This window comes from Labrus bergylta, chromosome 16 (assembly GCF_963930695.1).
Source record: "Labrus bergylta chromosome 16, fLabBer1.1, whole genome shotgun sequence".
Classification (NCBI taxonomy): Eukaryota; Metazoa; Chordata; class Actinopteri; order Labriformes; family Labridae; genus Labrus; species Labrus bergylta.
In genome coordinates this window covers 21,514,231-21,532,936 of record NC_089210.1, presented here as the reverse complement: position 1 = coordinate 21,532,936, position 18,706 = coordinate 21,514,231, and the positions used below count along the sequence as shown (strand labels likewise).

Here is an 18,706-nt window from a genome sequence, read left to right as displayed (position 1 = left end):
AGACCAATTAAACGGACATGTCTGCTGTTGCCACGTTTATATCGGACAGTTTGTGCAGGCTAAATCAGAGGACAAAAGTTCGGCGATTGGCTCGTTGCTCTGCTCTTTGTGCGAGATTTTCAGACCTTCATTTCAAACATGAGAGAAAATCATCCAACTGGTCAGGAGCACAGCTAATCAGGCCGTGGTCGGCCATTGCACCTCAGTGTATACTGCACGACTGAAGATGTGCTATCTGGCTGTCATATGATTTAAAAATGTGGACTCAATTGGCCTGAAATCGTATATCGAGTATACGCTCGGCTCCTGTCGTTGTGCTAAGCGAAGCTAACTGGCTGCCCATGGTAGCTTTATAGTTAGCGGATATAGTCATCGCTCTTATCGAATCCTTTGTTAAAATAAGAAACTTTCATTTAGCTAAATGTCCAACAATTTACTCACAAAGTTTGTTTCAAAATGTAATTTTGTCAAATGAATGAAAAAAGTCTCCATTAAGGTTTTTATCAAGCATCTCACTAGCAAGTCAAACACAACATATTTTTCTAATGAATAACCCTAATTAAAAATCTTTAAATTTAGGGATTAAGCTGATTGGATTGATCAGACTTGTCTCTGAAATAACCACATCAGTGTATTTGCTTTGGTCTCAAACCATAATCACTTTGGCTCTGATCGTAACACCAGAGAACAACCATGTAAATCATGACGTCAGAAATAAAACCACCACATCAATATAAAAGTTAACTACAAACATGACACTTTTATTGAACTTTTTTTTCCTGACTCGGTTACAGAAACAAGAGTTAACTGTTTTTTTTGTTTTTTTCTAATCAGGGGAATAAAGTTCTATACATAGGCATGCTGCGTCACTGCACAGTCACAGCTGTGAAAACCAATATCACCCCTGTCAGCTGCCCCGCTGGAACAGTCTGAAGGCAAGACAAATCAGGAGAGGACAGGCAAGGACATGCCAAACCCAGGGATGACGGGTGTTCAGTGAGCTGCCCAGGGATGACAAACGTAACATATAGAAGTTTTGTGCAAATTTCACCACAGTCTATTTGATTTTACACACAGAGACGACATCCACCTGAAGCTTCTCTTTTTTCCCCTCCAGGCTTCAAACTAACAGAGGAATTTATTTTTAGGTCCAGTGATGATGGCATCTTGATCCTTTTTGGGGACTCAGACTATTTTGGACCACTTTCCCACCGACGTGAATCTCTTTGCTTCTCAAGAGCCAGCTCTCTCTTGTGTTTAAGAAAGCACAGACATTAAGTGTGTCATCTGATATACACGGAAATTATGATTGCTTTCACATGACCCTTACATAAATAGAGTTAGTATTCAAAAGTACGTCTGAGAAAGGGCTTACATGTAGAAATGGTGATAAGCATGCACAGATAGGTAGTCGACAAGTGCAAAATCTACAAAGTCACGTTATCCTTTTTTTTTTGTATTCCGTGTTGAGTGAACTCATCTCAAGAAGTGAAACCTCCACACGCTGCCTCATTGCTGCTGCTGACCATCCCAAACCCTGAGGTCAGTTCTTCTTCATGGACTCTTCACACATGTGGACAGTTTCTGACCAGAGAGGGCCCAAGCAGAGCCTGACATAGCATGGCACGCTCTGCTTGGGCATGGAGCGCGCTCGCTGGTACCAGTCCTATTTCAGAATAGCCAGTGGGTAAGACATAAACATACAGCAGCAGTTAAGAGGTGACACTCGGGTCTTTTCTTAGTCGCAGGTGGCTGTAAAACAAGGTGTCACAAAATGACTCGAGGTGGACTTGAGATTTTTTTTTCTAGCCCTCCCTGCTCTGTTTCCTAAATGATCTTTAAAGTATCACAGAATAAGTTTTTGTTTTGAAGTGCTCGAAGTAATTCACAGCCGTTATAGTTTTTCAACAAAAGAAAAATGGTTTTGTGTGTATCCCGTAACTGTTACAGCAAAACATCGACCGCTAACTTGACCTATGACTATGTAGAGCACGATGACTTGTCTCCACTTCCTCTCGTTGTACAAAAATGAAGCTGAAACTCCCCTCAGAAAAGGCGGTGACTAATTGCACTGGTGGCAGAATTTTGACGATATTGATGTCCTTCCCACAGCAGAACAGATTCTTGTGTCAGGTATGGAAAGCTTAATGACTGTGTCAAATTTCCTTACGTTTCCTCCTCCTAATACTCATCTTTAGCATCAAATAATGACTCAAAACTAAACTTCTTGATGTGAACATCATTCATAAATCAACATGATAAGAACTAACTATGACAGAAACAAGGTCTGAGAAGTGGTGTTTATTTTCTAGTCCATGTCTGGACAGGAACAAGGCGGAGCTGTACTGCAGCCACTCAGCAGAGGGAGCTCAGAATGTTTTGGCTTCACTTTTGGGGAGCTGTCATGTCGTCCATCTTTTTTAAACCGTCTATGGTCTTGACTGATAACTCTGTGCGAGAGGTACAAACGATGCAAAAGCCTAAAAATGACAACTCATATCATTTCCTTGAACATTAATCAAAGAAAAAATAAAAAAGCATATCTAGTATTGGCAAAACATTTCCAAAATGCTATTAAAAAAAATAAAGACACCAGCAAGAGAAAAATAAAAGCATAAAAGGAAGAACAAGCAAATGTATGAACACGAAGCCAACCAGTTAAAAAAAAAAGTTCCCAGATAAAAACAGTTTGCAATAGTCAGTCTCCAGTCGGTCATATGATACTGGTGTCTAAATTAAGCCTACAGTTAAAAAAAAAAGTAAACAAGCAAGCAAAGCTTTACAGCACTACTATGTACACAGCTTTTCCAGTGATGAGAGAGAGAGAGTCGATGAAGGGCGTGAAACGGAGACTCCTGTGAAACAAGAGTCCTTCTTGGCACAGGGACTCGAGCTCGAGCCGACCACAGAGAGACAGGAGGAGGAGGAGGAGGAGGAAGGAGAAGACAAAAACATAGAGCAGAGCAGTGTGGCTGCCCCTATATCGCACGCACGCACGCACGCAGGCTGTGGAGCCATTTCCTCGCACTGATTGGACTAAGTGAAGGAAGTCACAGGGATTTCTCTCCACTCAGACCATCTCTCCCTATCATCTTCCTCATCCCTTCTCCCTCCTCTTTTATCTGATCTCCCTCTTTCTCGCCCGCACTGCAAATCTGATCTTTCTTAGGCTCTCCGATATCTCGACACACCAGCCCCTCGGCTCTATATATAGCCTGTCACTCAGTGTCTGACTACTGGATCAGCATCAGTGTTGTTCCTGTAGTTCTGAGCCCTCACTGGGAAACAGTGTGGAGAAATATTTAGCACCAGAATGCAACCTTGTCTTTGGAGCCCCACCTTCTCGACACTCATAAAAACCACAACACTCATGTACGCACACGTAAAACACTGATAGAGGAACTATAGGAAGAGGATACCGATTCACTTCCTCGCTCCGTTTCCTGCTGATTTAAAGTGACAGTTTCTCCTGGCTGGTTCAAACCGCCAGTGGCCACCGGAGATGTGGGAGAGCAGCGTGCAGTAAAGTCTGACCTAGATTCACCAAACACTGCCTCCTTCCGCCGATGACTGACGCCCTCCACGTCCAATCAGGATCCACTCTGCTCCGCTGTAATTGTGTTTAACAGTAGTTCAGTAGCAGCTTGTGATCCCTCTGCTCAGGTGCGCCAGGCTGCTTTTTTTTTTTTTTTTTTTTTTGAGTTCTTCACAGTTAGTTTTTTTGCAAAGTGTCCATGCAGGTGGGAGGATGAGGCGAGGTGAGGAGGGTTATACTGTAGGTGATATTCACAGACGGTGCAGAGAAATGCAAACAGATAAAAAGGGAGGAGGGGAGAGTGTTCGTGGGTAACAGTCCAGAGAGAGAGAGGGCTTATCGTATGAGATGTAAGGAGCACACACACACACACACACACACACACACACCCACAGAGGCTGGATTCTTTTTAAGAGGGCGGTGCTCGAGCTGTACAGTTGCCCACGTGCTGCTTCTTCACCTACACTGTGGATGGATGGAGGACAGAGCCAAATGTTTCCACTTGAGCGCCAGCATTTTTTGTGGGGCAGCAGAAAAAAAAGACATCCTGATTGACAGGGAGAGCAAGACAGACAGAGAGCGAGAGAGAGAGAGAGCGAGGAAAAAAGCGAAAGATTTCACAGTTTTCAAGGATGCTTACAGTGCTGCAGTCTCAGGGGAGCAAATCAAAGAAGAAAAACAAAAAGGATACTGCATGTTGATATTTTCAGATCTAAGTCAGCGTCAGTTTTGCTTTGCTACTTGCCGGTCACACTTTGAGTTTTTCAACCCTTCATTTTTTAGATATTTGTGTGCTAGAAGAGCTTTAGCTCTGTCCTCCATGCCCTACTTCCTCTCACTCTCTCACACACTCATATGTTCCTTGATTTGCACACAGTCAGGGTTTCAGTCTGTACACAGAAGGAAAGGGCCTCGTTGGCATCCTTTTTTTTTTTCTTTTTTTTTAAAGTCCAGTCCAACAAGGCAACCTTCCGTGGGGACCGCCCTCCTCATCCATCTCCATCCTCTTCTTCTCTTAATTTTCGATCACACATCTTCTTTCCGATCCTCTCGCTCACCACAGCTGCCTCCCCGTGTAGGTAGGAGGAGCAGAGGGAACCTGTGGAAGGGGAAAGAATTTGGTTCGTAAATGATAAATATTTAGGATAGCATCATACAGTCACGCATTCATCTTTACCCCGCATGCATACAGAAGCTGAATCAGTCCCATTTACACATGCTCTCCTGCAACCCCCTCTGTGGTTGGAGATCAAATATATATGCATGGCTGTCTTTTCATTAATATTAACCTTCTCCTTTTATTTATGGTAGCCTTTTAACTGGCCCACATTTAATGCAAACCACAAAGTAGAAGCATTAAGAAGAGTGAAGTAGCATTCAGCAAACCAGAAGACTGGCCCAACTCCTGCCGGCTTTAAACCCAATTGATATCCCTTCCCTTTACAGAAGGAGTTTGACATTTAAGGAACTGCACTTATCCAGTTAAAGACAAAAGTCAGAGGAGAAGATTGATATAACTCTCATGTCTGTACCATCTCCCACACTTACACCATTATCTAACTGATTTTGCATGCTCTCTTTAACACAATGCTTTTATCTTTAACATTTCTTTAATCCCCTTAAACCTGGATTTCTTATTTAATATAATCTATGTGAGGCACTTTCATTGAAGTGTTGAGAATGCTGTGAATGTAAATGTGACTAATCTTCAGCATAAATACACAAAAACACTGTTAAGCTAATGAAGTTTTATGCAGAGCTCTCCTGTAGTCGGCTGCGATCTCAAGGAAGAGTGACTGCAAACTATATCTTTTGGCAGTAGAAAAGCGTAAGCATTAACAGCCGTAGCGTTGTGCTGTGCTGTTGTGTGGAAAACTTAATTCACAACACAGAGGCTGGAAATAAGTTCACCTGTTCCAGTCAGGGTGCCCATTACTCCTGTGTAATGAAAGGCGGGACAAGCAGGCAGACAGTTGCATCATTCAGTGGATTGACAGCATCGCTGTGTCTTTTTTTACACACACACACACACACACACACACACACACACACACACACACACACACACACACACACACACAGGAGCTCATGGAAGCTCTCACACATACACAAATCAAAGCCAGTTGAGGTACCACTTTGTGACAAACCCATCCATGCATGTGCGCACAAACTGCAATAACACACAAGCTCATGACCATGCACCTTCAGTGTGATAATGCACACACCCACACACACACACACACACCTCCCCCTCATTCCTGTGCAATGACGTACGGTCTGGAACGCACAAATGTGCATGCAGTCTTGTTCGGCGTGGTCAAATGAGAGAGCGGCTTGTAAGCGGCGTGTAAGCGGCGTGTACCTGTGACTGGGAGGATGTACTCACCGCTCCCCCGTTCAGGATCATGGTCATCTCGGTGGGCTGGTAGACGTTGCTGCGGAAAGGAGCGCTGGGCCTCGCACCGGTGTTGCTGTTGTGTTGCACGGGGCCACCACCAGTCCTCAGGCCTGGTGTGGTGGAGACATGGATACAAAGAGAGGTTACTAACTGGTTAGGAACCAGTTTAATGTCTCTGTTGAACAAAGAAACATGTTGCTGTGTAATCCTGCACCACAGAAACTTCCCACTGCGCATTTCTTGCCACATATGCATATATTTCCTGCTGCTCTATTACTCACTCTGGCCTACATTCCACCCACAATCTGCCTGCACATATTTGTCCTGTCTGCTGTGAAGAATTGGAGTGTACCTGCAGCGTTCTCGTCACTGTATCCATAGCCCTGGTTCTCCACAAACTGCCTGTGAGACAGAGGGATGTCTTCATCGAAGCTGGTTTCTCTCATCCGCGTCGAGTTCTGGGAAGTGTCGAAGTAGTCCGGGGCGTTGGGCTGTGGCGGGGATCTCATGCAGATGTGGGACTCAGGGATGGCGTGGAAGATCAGCAGCAGCCAGCCCTGAGCCACCAAAGCGATGGCCAGTGCCGGGTCGTTCCAGTCCGGGGACCTCCCCAGCCAGTCGTTTCCATACAGGTAGAAGCCCACCCAGGCCACCCACAGCAGCAGTGACAGCAGGCAGGTCAACAGCAGCCAGATGGCGTTGCAGCGCCACTGTCGTGTCTTCGCACAGAGGGCCAGAGAAGCAGCGGCCAGTGCTGCGAGTAGGAGGGCTAGCACGTAGCTGCAGGCTAGCGAGAAGTCCATTGGCAGATACTGACAGGCAGCTCGGCCCTCCCTCAGCACGGTCAGAAGAAGCCACTCGGCGGCGATGATGCCCTGCACGGCGCTCAAACCCAGCGCGAGGCCTGTGAGGGCGCAGCCGCCGGGGCTGCGGCGCTCCCTGCCGAGCCGGCGCAGGCGGACGCCCTGCACCAGCAGGCAGGAAAAGCAGACGGCAAACAGGAGACCCCACAGGGCCCTGCGGAGCAAACACAGAGACTCATCCTGCTCGATCAGGTAGGCAAAGCTCAGGCCGAATAAGCCGAGGACCCCCAGTAGCAGCAGGAGGATGGGTCCCACGGCGCTACGCTTCTCGGCCTCACCGATGTGGTGTAAACGGCACAGCAGGACGAGGGCGAGCATGATGGCGGTCAGAATCCCCCCGGCAGCCACCGACTCCACAGCAACACCCCATATGGAGTCCAGGTCACAGAGTAGGGTGTAGGGACGCACGAGGCCCCAGCCGCAGCCTCTCGGGAGAGCTTCAGAGTCCTCCGAGTCTTGACTGGTAGCACGATGAGTAACAGACAGCAGCAGCAGGAGGAGGACCGGCAGGAACGCCATGTCTGAGACATCAACAGAAGAAGACAGAGAGAGAGAGAGAGAGACAAAGGAAAGAATGGGGAGGAAAAAAAGGGGACAAGACAGAGAAAGCGAGTGAGTCGTACTGGTAAGAAAATGTTTTAAAGCAGCGGAGCCGAGCAGTCAGTCATTCCCACAGTTATTATCCGCCTCGCAATGACAATACTGACAGCCACTGCTGTGTTTCAGCAGACGAAACAAAGGACAGCAGTTCATGCAGGGTGAATGACAGAAGCCTCAAAACACACAACAACCCATGCTGCCTATAGCCCTGCCTCTTTTTGAACCATTTCAATGCCCCATTTTAGCAGAGAGAACACCTACAAAACCAAGAGAAGTCCAGATAAACTGCCTTCAGTTCATTCACAGGGGCGGCAGCGGCAATGCTTCTATATAGAGTTTCAGGTGTGTTATTTGTCCGGTCTTGACCAGTGAACCTGCTGCTGGAGCCCCTGACAGGAAAGTTGCTGCATCATGCATATTTTTATGGAGAAAACAAAAAAGAGAAAAACAGAGGAAAACTGGTGTGTACAAGCAGATCTACTCACTATCAGGCATCTAAGGGCGCATAACAAGGCGCTGAACAATGCACAATACACCGCATCGCCTCCAGCTCTAAGTACAAACCCTCGGATACTTTTGTGTCCCAGTGAAGGAGAAGCAGCAGCAGCCCTCAGAAAGCAAAATCAATGCTGTCTCTGAGACTGTGTTTCTCCTTTACTCATCACAAACTGTCAGACACACACGAACACAAAAACACACTCCTTTCAGTGAGCTCAATGCTGGATGATCAGCGCTGTCATTTCACCTGACAGGCTGTGTGTTTTTTTGAGAGGCTCATCTGTATTTAAGCCACCACAATACCGCTCTCTCACACACCCAAAACGAGTCACTTTGCCAGGTTACTGTCAACCGGCTCTCCGCTACGTCGCTAAGCTAACAGAAATTCTTTCCAAGCTGCCTCAGTGTGTCAAACAATCTGCTCTTACGAAGAACACACACACATTTTTAGCCTTACAGCTGCACTTTGGATTCTTCATTTCAAAGTAATTTAAGTCTCGCTCTAGTTTTGGCATTAGAAAATGTTCCTTGGTCCACAAATAGACCGTAGCACAATATTTACATACCACTCACAGGACACTGGATATCCCCTGCTTCACTCTCTCTCTATGCCAGTAAGTCAGGGGGAGCTACATGGTCGTCAGGGAGAGTGGAAGATTTAAATACACACCAGCCAGGGCTGCAGGTCACACACACTCCTTAATAAATGGGCCAGAAAGAGACTGAGGTCTAGACATTTGGATTTATTTGTATCAGGAAAATAATAACATAAGTCTTGTGGATCTGCAGAAAAATAGACGACTAGACCTACTTTAATTTGATACGATTTATCTCACTAATGCATGAGAATAAAAAAAGAAATCACAGGTTGACGAACACATGTGAGCACAAATATAAGTACTTGTAACTTCATGTAGTATTTTATTTTAATGTGACTTATTAATTTTACCTGATTCAATACCACAGCACTAAAAAGAGAAGTCCTAGGCATCCAATAATGGGAGTTTTTTTTTATGTTTTTAATTTCCAAAAATTGCATGCAACCACATTGTCTCAAATGCACAGAAATGTTTGCAACGTCATGCAAATAAAAGAGATCGCATTCTTTTTAATACACGTAAAGAAAAGTATCAAATAAGAAAACAACCTTACTGCAATAACATGAAAATAATTACGAGCTTTTTTTTACTTTCAAATATCCTCTATCTGAACCACCAGCATGAAAACAACACTTTCATGCAGTCATTTTTAACACTGTATATATTTTGACCACATGACTTTGTGTTGGATTAATTGTGATACCTTTGCACATAAGAGGATGGCAGTAATATCATGACAGAGTTTATACTGACATGTTGAGAAAGCTCATCCAGCGAGATAATCTGTTCAGAGGCTGACTGTGGCATTTCATTTCCTTCCATAACTTTTCCAGACTCAAACAACACAACCTAACATTTACACACATGCTGTTTCATCTACTTATGTACAGGCTTTGATGTATCCGTCCTAATATCCATAAGAAATATATATTTTCAAGTCAGCAGTTGTTTACAACTTCTGAAATATCATTATTTATTTCAGTGAGGCCCCAGAGGGAATAGCAGTGAAAGACGTACATGTGTGTGTTTGTGCATATTCATTTATCCGGAGCTCTTTCATGTATTCTTTAGAGATTTACACCCTCCAAATTCCTCCTCATTACCAAATTTCTCTGCTCCTTTATTTCCTGCCGTTACTTCATCCTGTCGCTTCCTGTCCTCTCCTTTCCCTCCTGGCTGCAGCAGCTCACAGCCACTGGTTGTTATTATTATTGTTCTACATTAACATCAATCAGTGCTTATGGAGGGATGAGTCACCAAAAAGCAGAAAAAAGAAACGATATGAAGCCTTAAACATACACAATAACAACTTACACCAATGCACATACATGCACAGGTTGCACAAAAAAAAAAAAACACTTGTCATGTCACACACGCTTAGTCCTACATTGTCTTGTTTTTCTGATAACCGTGGTTACGCCTGTCTCTAAAGACAGGGAAAAAACAAAAGAGAGCAAACACAATGAAAGAGAGAGATGCTCACTCATCCTCAAAAGCCAGACAGACTGCTCCTCCTCTGTTTATTTTATTTTTACCCTTTTTGTCTTTCTTCGTTGCCTTCTTTTGTCACTTCCTAATGACAGAGTCTGTGAAAACCATGCAGTCGAGACACACTCACAGAGGCCGAGCGACTCATGAGCGACCACTTTTTCATTCCCTCATCCTCTCACCCAGTCACGGCCTCCTGCACAGACGGCTGCTCTGGCTGCTTTATGCAAGGGGCTGCCTGTGGCAAAACACACACATGTGCAAAATCAGCCATGCTTATGCAAACCTGCACCACACACAGCACACACACTTCCAGTCCTCCCCACTGCTTGTCACTAATATGAGTCATGTGGAAAAAAAAAGAGAGAGGGAGAAAGACAGAGAGGGTGTGCATGGCCTTCCTCTTTGTGCAGCCGAGAGGATGCTGTCGCCGACCCTCCCTCCCCTCTCTCCCCTCCCTCCCCTCCCTCCCAGCTTTCCAGACTTGTTTCTCTCTCTGTCACTGTCCTTCCCTCCATTTAAAAATCCTCTATTCTGTTGGATTTCAATGCCACCTCTTTTTCGAGAGCAGCCGCAGCCATCTCATCTCCCTGCAACATTTGAAGGTGTGCTGTTAAAGATGCACCTCACACACCTCTCATCTAACGCTCCTATTTTTTCCCCACCTCTCTCCTTCTAATCCCAAACACAACCCCCCCTTCCTTCCATTTTGGCTTCTCCTTCTTCCCTCCTTGTGCCCCTTCCTCTTCCCTCCCTTCCCCCTTTTGCCTTTCTTCTTGTGTCTCTTATGTAACTGGGGAAGGATCCAGCCTTTGCCAGTTCTGCTGCATGGCTACTGTTTCTCAGGCATCGTCTTCCTCTGTGCCAAAGCAGCCTGCTGGCACCCGAGAGGTCCAATCTTAGTTTTGTATTCTGCACGAAGCAGGGGTTTACATGCATTCATGCTGCACGTGGCGCTCATGCACATACAAAACAGGCTGGCTGGCTGGCTGGCTGGCATAGCGCCTGTGTGTGCATGTAAATATCACATTCTGCTTGATGGCATGTATTATGCATCCGTGTAGGAGGGCAACACATTCTCACACTGAACTGAATGTGGCAAGTATGCAGCATGCATTCCTTATAGTGCTGCTGTTTGACACACAACAGGATCATCGACGTGAGAGGGCAAATGTGCAGCACTGCAGTCCTTCAAATCTGCTGGAAATAGAAAGGGATGAGGAAATCTATCTACAATCACCTCCTCCTGTAATTATCAGACATAGCACACAACCAGATGCAGCTTAATTACCGTGGTGATAATTGGGGGGTATTATTGCATTTTGACGACTCATTCGATTCACAGTTTTTTCTTTAAATTCAGACTGTAATAGAGGAGAAAGAGAGAGTGTGAGAGTGTGAGAGTGTGTGTGTGTGTGTGTGTGTGTGTGTGTGTGTGTGTAGGTATATGGTTGGAAACAGACTCATCCAGCTGTTGGGGTGAGCAGGTCATTTGCAGGACGGATGCTAGCATCTGCTCTCTGGCGCTTCTTCCACTGTTTTCTCTCACACTCACAGACCTTTACTTTTCCGACAGCGCATAAATTTACATCTTGCATGAGACGCAGGGGATTACATAAGGCCTTAAAAATCAGTCAAGTTAAATTAACCGAGGATGACTGGATGTCCTTTTTTTTTTTCACTGCATCAGATTTGGTTTGGATTTAATACACAAATAAGCTTGTGTGCTCCTGTTTGTCACTGGTGACATCACAGACTTGTCTTTTGTAATCTGCAACTCCCGTCTTAAGTGCTCTTGAATGTCTTGAGTCAGAGTTATTTGCTTGAATTTGCTCCTAGGGTTAAGTCTGGCTTGTAATCTCTTTTTATGCTCTCTTGTCATAACGTGTTTGTATGTTTCTAACGTCACCAAGCTGGCATTCGAACATTTGTCTGCTCTGGAGGTTAAATAACTTCTCTTAAAGTTCACGTGGGGCTGCTGCATGACAGAAAAACATGTATTCTAATTAACCTTTCTTTCTTTATTTGGACATTCTCTAAGCTACGATGCTCATCCAAGGGAGGAGCTCTCTCTTACTCAGGGACTCTTTGACAGGACACATGGTTGCTGTAAATCCCTGAACTTGTGACTATCCAGAGATGGCCTTCCTTTCCAATCGTGCATTCAGCTGAAGTGTGAGACCTCCTACACAGAAAGCACAGCCAATTCACATGAAATATATTTCTGGTGCATTTTTTCATCAATGCAACAAAGAGAGACTTCATCACAGGTTCACTGTAAGTAGATTTACACTTGGAAAGTAATGAACAGTGCCATCAATCCTTTTTTCTTGCTGGGTGACAAGATATATGATCTGTTTATTCCTACACTATAATTACAATCTCATTTTTTAAACAGATGCAAAGTAATTCATTACGTTTATGGCTAGGATACTCCTCCAACTCACTACTTCACATGAAATGCACAATAACTCTGAATTACAATGCATAATCTGATCCGTCTGACTGTGTCTCAAATCTCTGCACGTCTGTAAGCCTCAAGAGTGACGTCACCAATCCCTCGCAGCTGGTAGTGTCAGATAAAGTAAGAAGAGCAATGAGAGGGGCTGAAGAAGAGGAGGAGAGGGCAGGGGTGCCGTGGAAGTCGAGGCGTGATGTATAACGGTGCTAAAATATGGAAGAGGAGTCGATGAGGACAAGAGGACAAGAAAAAAAGACTCGGGGAGGAGCCGGGCTTAAATAAAAGACTTGAAAAATGACTGAATGGTCGGACTGAAGAAGTGTTCGTCCATTCAGCCAGCGCACAGGCCTCCTGGTTGGCTGACGGTGAAAGTATTTTCTCCAGCCTCATCAGACACCCCGAGCCATCCTAATTAGGCCTCATTACCATGTGACTGGGCTCACAGCAAGACCATATGCTAATTGACTTAACAATTAACAGCCCCACTGCCTCTACCCCCCCCCCCACTTTTTTTTTTCTTCCTTCTCCTCCTCTTCCTCTTCGAACAACAAAAACAACCCGATGGCGGTTTAAGTAAGTCAGATGTGAAGAATCCCAAAATATTCACCCTGGAACAAGCTACAGCCCTCAGGTGTCATGTGCTCTGCCGACATGTGATATCAATGAGCATCTTTTATTATAGATGAAGTGATGGGAACTGAACTGCGGTTTATCACAGGAGCCTAGAAAGATCAGATCTGGTTCGCCTGTGATCAGAGGAACAGGAGGAACAGCCGGATGTGCCATGGAAGAACTGGAGCGAGCTGTGTGCCTGGAGCGTGTGTGTGTGTGTGTGTGTGTGTGTGTGTGTGTGTGTGTGTGTGTGTGTGTGTGTGTGTGTGTGTGTGTGTGTGTGTGTGTGTGTGTGTGTGTGTGTGTGTGTGTGTGTGTGTGTGTGTGTGTGTGTGTGTGTGTGTGTGTGTGTGTGTGAGAACAGAGGAGGGTTGGTTGCAAAAGCACAAATACATGTATTTTTTTATAGTGCTGTTGTTTTTATTTGGTTTCGACTGCACCCCAGATATTCTACAACTCTTACTCTTGATAATGTCCCACCTCAGTGAGCTGAACGTGTGAACGCCAGTGACCTGATTTTTAAGCCCGACATCGCCCAGACCTTTGCCTCATCGCCAGCTGTTTAGAAACATATCTGCAAGAATTTGTTGTGAGCTAATGTCTGAACGCAGGAGGTAATATTCAGGACGTATTCCTGCAAGCGAGTGGGCAGGATGAAGACTTTTATATCCTGCAACCATGCAGTGCATTATCAGTGGAATTTTCTTGCACATAGTGAGGCTGCTTCAGACTCTTTTTCTACTAGCCAGGATGTTCTTCTCTTCTCTTTTATTGATAATATTAATATGTTTTATAACACTATCAACACTATCATCAAAGCTCCAGCTTAGATACAGACAATGTGTATTCTGCAGTGTCCTTTAAACGTCCAGCCCTGCTCGTCATGTTCCTGAAATTGGGAGTTGACAGGAGTGCATGTGAGAAAGGGGCTTTGTTGTGATACTGTAATGATATTTTTACACTCACACGCTGCGTGTGTGAACACAAACAGCTGATTATTTCACCCCCAACCTGGACCAGCCCTATAGTGAAATGTCTGCATGAAGTCAGGTTGAAAAAATGTGTGCACTCGAACAGGAAATGTTCATTCACATCATGCGACCAATGAGCCATCGGTGCGATCCCCATGCATGTAATGAAAACTTCTTCTTCCTTCTATCTGCTGCAAGTACCACTCATTGATTCATAGGGTTATTACGTTCATTTGCACAATTATGTTACATCATATCCAGCCTCCTGAGACCCTTATGGTCCCATCTAACAGGGAAAGTCTTCCTCTGTGAGGTGCATGCGTGAACAGGCAACTCAGGAAGATTTCAGGGGCAGCTTTCCTCAAATTTTCTAGACATTTTCAGAGGCTTATGTTTGTTTGTTAAGTAATTCTAATTCTGTCTATCATTACATTTATTTTGTTACTGTTTCTCTTATTTGATTGTTGTTATTGTTCTCTTATATGTTTGATCTGTTTTTTAACTTCTATTTTTATTTTTTATAAGTATATTCCCGTCCCCTGTTTTCTGGAGCTGCTGTAATGCACAAATTTCCCCCACGGGGATCAATAAAGTTTATCTTTATCTTTATCTTTATTTTGGTACTGTAATAATGGAGCGATTTGGTAGTTATATTCTATATTTCATCCGATAAAAAATAGAAGTGGGTAGATTCTCTTGTCTTCAAAAATGCATCTTCTCACAGCTCAAACACTCTCAGCTGTGTCAAGTGTACATAAAAAGGCTACACACGCACACACACACGCGCGGTCATCCAAACAAGGTACATATGGCATCAGCCCCGAGGAGATACTGTGGCATCTTCTCCTCCCAGGAGGAAGCTAACTAACTCATGAAAGTGCAGCCTGAGAATAAGCAGCTCCTCTCTGCTGAATATTGATTAATGATGGAAAACAGAACACTCCGAAACAGGCCCGGGAGCTTTCTGAGAACACAAATACTGCACTGACGAGAGGCCGGAGGCTAATGCATCATCTGTCTATTCACCGACACAGACTCAATCCATACATTGACGTCCATTCAAATACAAACTTCCTTTATCTAATTGGGCTCAAGTGGGTATTTAAGTTCAATGTCTCTCTGAGTTTGGCAGTCCAGCCAGGGCTGTGTGTGTGTGTGTGTGTGTGTGTGTGTGTGTGTGTGTGTGTGTGTGTGTGTGTGTGTGTGTGTGTGTGTGTGTGTGTGTGTGTGTGTGTGTGTGTGTGTGTGTGTGTGTGTGAATTGGGGGGGGGGCATGTCTCCTTAAGGGGACACCTTCAGTCCATGAGCAGCTCTTTTTTCTTTTCTTCTGTTTTTAGTATAGCTCCCCCTCTCTTAACAATACTGGCCACATGGGAGGGTCCCTGGGGGTTCCAGAAGAGTGTGTGTGTGTGTGTGTGTGTGTGTGTGTTTGTTTGTGGTAGCAGCATTGTTACAGAGGTGTGTGAGTGCGTGCGTGCCTGTGTTCCAAATATAAAGACTGACATCTAACCTCTGAGCTGAAGAATGGAGGAGTGATTGACACTCCTAAAATATCAGAATGTATTGTGGGTGGAAAATGGAGGCGCAGCTAAAAGAGACCAACCTTTTCATCCTCGTGAGAAAAATCCGCCACAGCCAATCGGTGCTTCAATGTCCCGCAGGTCAAAGCTCTCAGTGGACATGTCTTTAGTTAAGATTAACATGGTTTCTTTAAAACGCCCCTCGAGGTCAAGGCCATAATGTGACCAGCGCTCTAGGTAAATGTACATCTTGTAACATGTCGACATGACTGCGTGCCCTCTCTACAACGCACAGACACAAACACACACACACACACACACACACACACACACACACACACACACACACACACACACACACATATACAAACCCCTGCATTTGGTGCATCGACATCGCCTTTCTCCAGGGGCTGTCAGTGATGCAACTTCCACATCAGTGCTGCTTAGCTCCAAAACAGCCTCATTACAACAATGCATTCAAATAAACCGAGCCCCCCTGTGTGCTCTTCAGCTGCACCAGACCTACCCTTTGAATCACGCGCACATAGCCTATCTCCATAAGGCTGACACACTCTCGTGTCCCCCCTTTGAGTATAAATCAAAAACCTCTGGGCTACAAAGTGATCAGCACGTACCTTAATCGATGTAAACAGATCCTACGGAGAACGAAGGCAAGGAGCACAGATGTCAGCTGTGATGTGAGGCAGAGTAAAAAAAAATGTCACATTTCGGACTGAGCTGCGCTCGCGCTGTTTGCGTGTTCTCTCTCCATCCACATGGACTCGTGCGCGATCAGCCCAGATGGTTCCCTCTGCTCCAGGTTTGAAACCAGAGGTTATTCAGCCTGTGTCCGTTGTCCTTAAGAGGAAGAATGGGCATGAATGTCGCCCCCTTGATAAGTCCACACAGGGGGGAGACCAAGCACGCCGGGGGTGTCAGGATTAGAATGTGGAACAGATTCGTGATCGTTTCCCACTAAATCCTTTGTTCAGCGGTGCGCATCTTTGACTTTCACCCCGCAGCCTTCATCAAAATAAACAAAACATACGATGAATCGAAATCCTGTGCTGCGTAGAGCCGGTGCGCCCCACAGAACCAGCGAGATCTACTTTTTCTTTGCGCTGATTACGCCGCTGAAGGTCCGGGCTGACGCTCACTGCTGCTCCACGCTGCACATCTCCCGACTGAATGCATCACCAAAAACTGCGCTCGGCATAACATGCGTAATGATAATCCCTCTCTCTCTGCACAGACACTCAGACACACGCACAGAGAAAGTGGCAGCTCCCCGGAGCCGCTTCAGTCCCTTATGACTGCTCTCTGTCCTCCTCCTCCTCCTCCTTGTAACTGTTTTACTCTCCGATAAAAATTAATTGGTGCCTGAACGAGGGAGCGACTCATTAAATCCTTCCTAGACGCAGAGAGCCGCACACACCTCCAAAATCTGTCGTGGCAATATCACTGTCACAGGCTGCACGGGCAACCGGGACTCTGAATGCTACACCTGCCTGGCTGCAGTTTACAGCGCTGCTAAAGCTCGTTCACTGCACGGAATCATAAAAAATGTGACGATACAGCGTGAAGAAAGACCACAATAGTTCTTGTTCCGGTTGCATCTTTCAGAATAAATTCATTAGAACAAATTCAGATTTTAGCACACTTATTATATATAGTTTTTCTCTAAATCAGCAATGTCACTCATTCAAACAGAACATTTTCTATTGTTTAACCTAATTAAAACACATACACACTGATGGCAGCACTGATGTTTAAGGAGCTTTTATACTATCAGGATCAAATAAAGGTCATTATTTTTGCTTCACTTATGGGATTAGATGCAGAAGTAACAGACATGTTTGAGCAATTCAAACAGAACTTACTCCCCCTTGTTCTCTTAAAATATTTGTATTAAGATTGCCAAGAAGTGACTCTCTTATTATGAAAGAACTCCAGCCTCTCTTCCGGGACTGCTCTGTTTATCTCAGGCAGCTTCACACAGCTACAAACTGCTGTGCTGCTTATTATTTTCTCCCTCTCGTCACATGCTTGTCGCCTCAGCTGCTCCAGTCCGTCTGCGGGGGGGGGGGGGAGAGGGGGGTCTTTCATTGGTGGAGCTCCTTCTACCCCCACTACCCCCACTACCTCACCACCCCCCCCCCCCCCCACCCGGTACATACAGGCATACATCCATCCTGTCTTTCTCCTGGTGCATGGTGTGGGAGCCAGTGGAAGTGCTTTGTGGCAGTGTTGTCATCATTTTGAACTTGCTCTAAAAAACAAACAGGTTATGCTGTTGATGCAAAATAATATAGATTTATCCTACCCTTCTGGAGCACATCTTAAGTGATGTATATGGGTTAGGGGTTTTAATCTCAACTTTATTTTATGCATATTAATGGTACCAAGCCAAATCCTGCTGTAGCATGAGGGAGACCCTTGAAACCTACAACCAGACACACTCACATTTTACTCACCCACACATTCTGCATGGGATTGTTACCCCCCCCGACTCTCTCTTTCACACTCTCTTAAAGGCATAAACACATGCAAAGTGAGCTGACATGCAGGCAGTAAGGAGGCGTATCATATGGAGTGGCAGCTGAGGATGTGAGACTAATCTGACAGGTGCAGCCCGGGAGAGTGACAGCATGGGAAGAGGGGGAGGAGGGAGAGTAAGAGAAGGAGGGGGTCACAGCTCCTAACGGGATGATTGAGGAGATTAATGGGTCCCTCACTTTATCAGCTGACAGGCTCAGGCAGTACATCAGCAATATCATTATTCTCCTCGTTTTTGTTCTTAGCAGTGCAGAGATTGTGTGCAGTAAAGGTAATTGTTACACTAGCACACAGAACTAATTACAATAAGTGGATTGGGAAGAACATCTCATTTAAATACCGCACAAGTGGAGGTCAATGGAGTATTTAAGATCTGTAAATAAGATAAACTAGATCCATTCTGTGGAGTGTGTTTTGTTGTGTGAGAGATAAATCCTTCTGCATGGTCACATAACTCTGCTTTATTTGAAGAAACAAGTTGAGATTTTAGAGGGAGGCATTTTTCCTTTCCAGCTGAGCGATAAGAGCAGATAAGTGGATCAATAGCACTGGCTTGTGTTTGTGGTTAAATAGGCTGCTGTAACCAAAAGACTGTTAGCTTAGCA

At 45.1% G+C, this 18,706-nt stretch overlaps 1 protein-coding gene across 4 annotated transcripts; it reads right to left on the bottom strand.

The window, feature by feature from the left end:
- Nucleotides 1–740: 740 nt before the first annotated feature.
- On the bottom strand, nucleotides 741–17,101 carry gprc5ba (G protein-coupled receptor, class C, group 5, member Ba). Of its 4 annotated transcripts, none has more exons than XM_020636252.3 (4): nucleotides 16,181–17,101; nucleotides 6,286–7,317; nucleotides 5,898–6,043; nucleotides 741–4,634 (listed from the first exon to the last, which is right to left on the bottom strand). In XM_020636252.3, the coding sequence occupies exons 2-4, from the start codon at nucleotides 7,313–7,315 to the stop codon at nucleotides 4,590–4,592; spliced, it is 1,221 nt and encodes a 406-aa protein (XP_020491908.1). In that variant the 5' UTR covers nucleotides 7,316–7,317; nucleotides 16,181–17,101; the 3' UTR covers nucleotides 741–4,589. The 4 variants fall into 4 exon arrangements, with proteins under 4 accessions (XP_020491908.1, XP_020491910.1, XP_065820909.1 ...); XM_020636254.3 differs by having other exon boundaries at nucleotides 5,922–6,043; nucleotides 16,181–17,100; XM_065964837.1 differs by lacking the exon at nucleotides 16,181–17,101 and adding an exon at nucleotides 15,629–16,140.
- Nucleotides 17,102–18,706: the final 1,605 nt, after the last annotated feature.

Bases quoted from the DNA above. Each gene is read 5' to 3' on its own strand.
- gprc5ba (XM_020636252.3), bottom strand. From the start codon at position 7,315: ATGGCGTTCCTGCCGGTCCTCCTCCTGCTGCTGCTGTCTGTTACTCAT. The intron at 6,044-6,285 runs GTACACTCCAAT...CCACCACACCAG, and splicing joins CAGTGACGAGAACGCTGCAG to GCCTGAGGACTGGTGGTGGC. The intron at 4,635-5,897 runs GTACACGCCGCT...CCCCTTCCACAG, and splicing joins GTACATCCTCCCAGTCACAG to GTTCCCTCTGCTCCTCCTAC.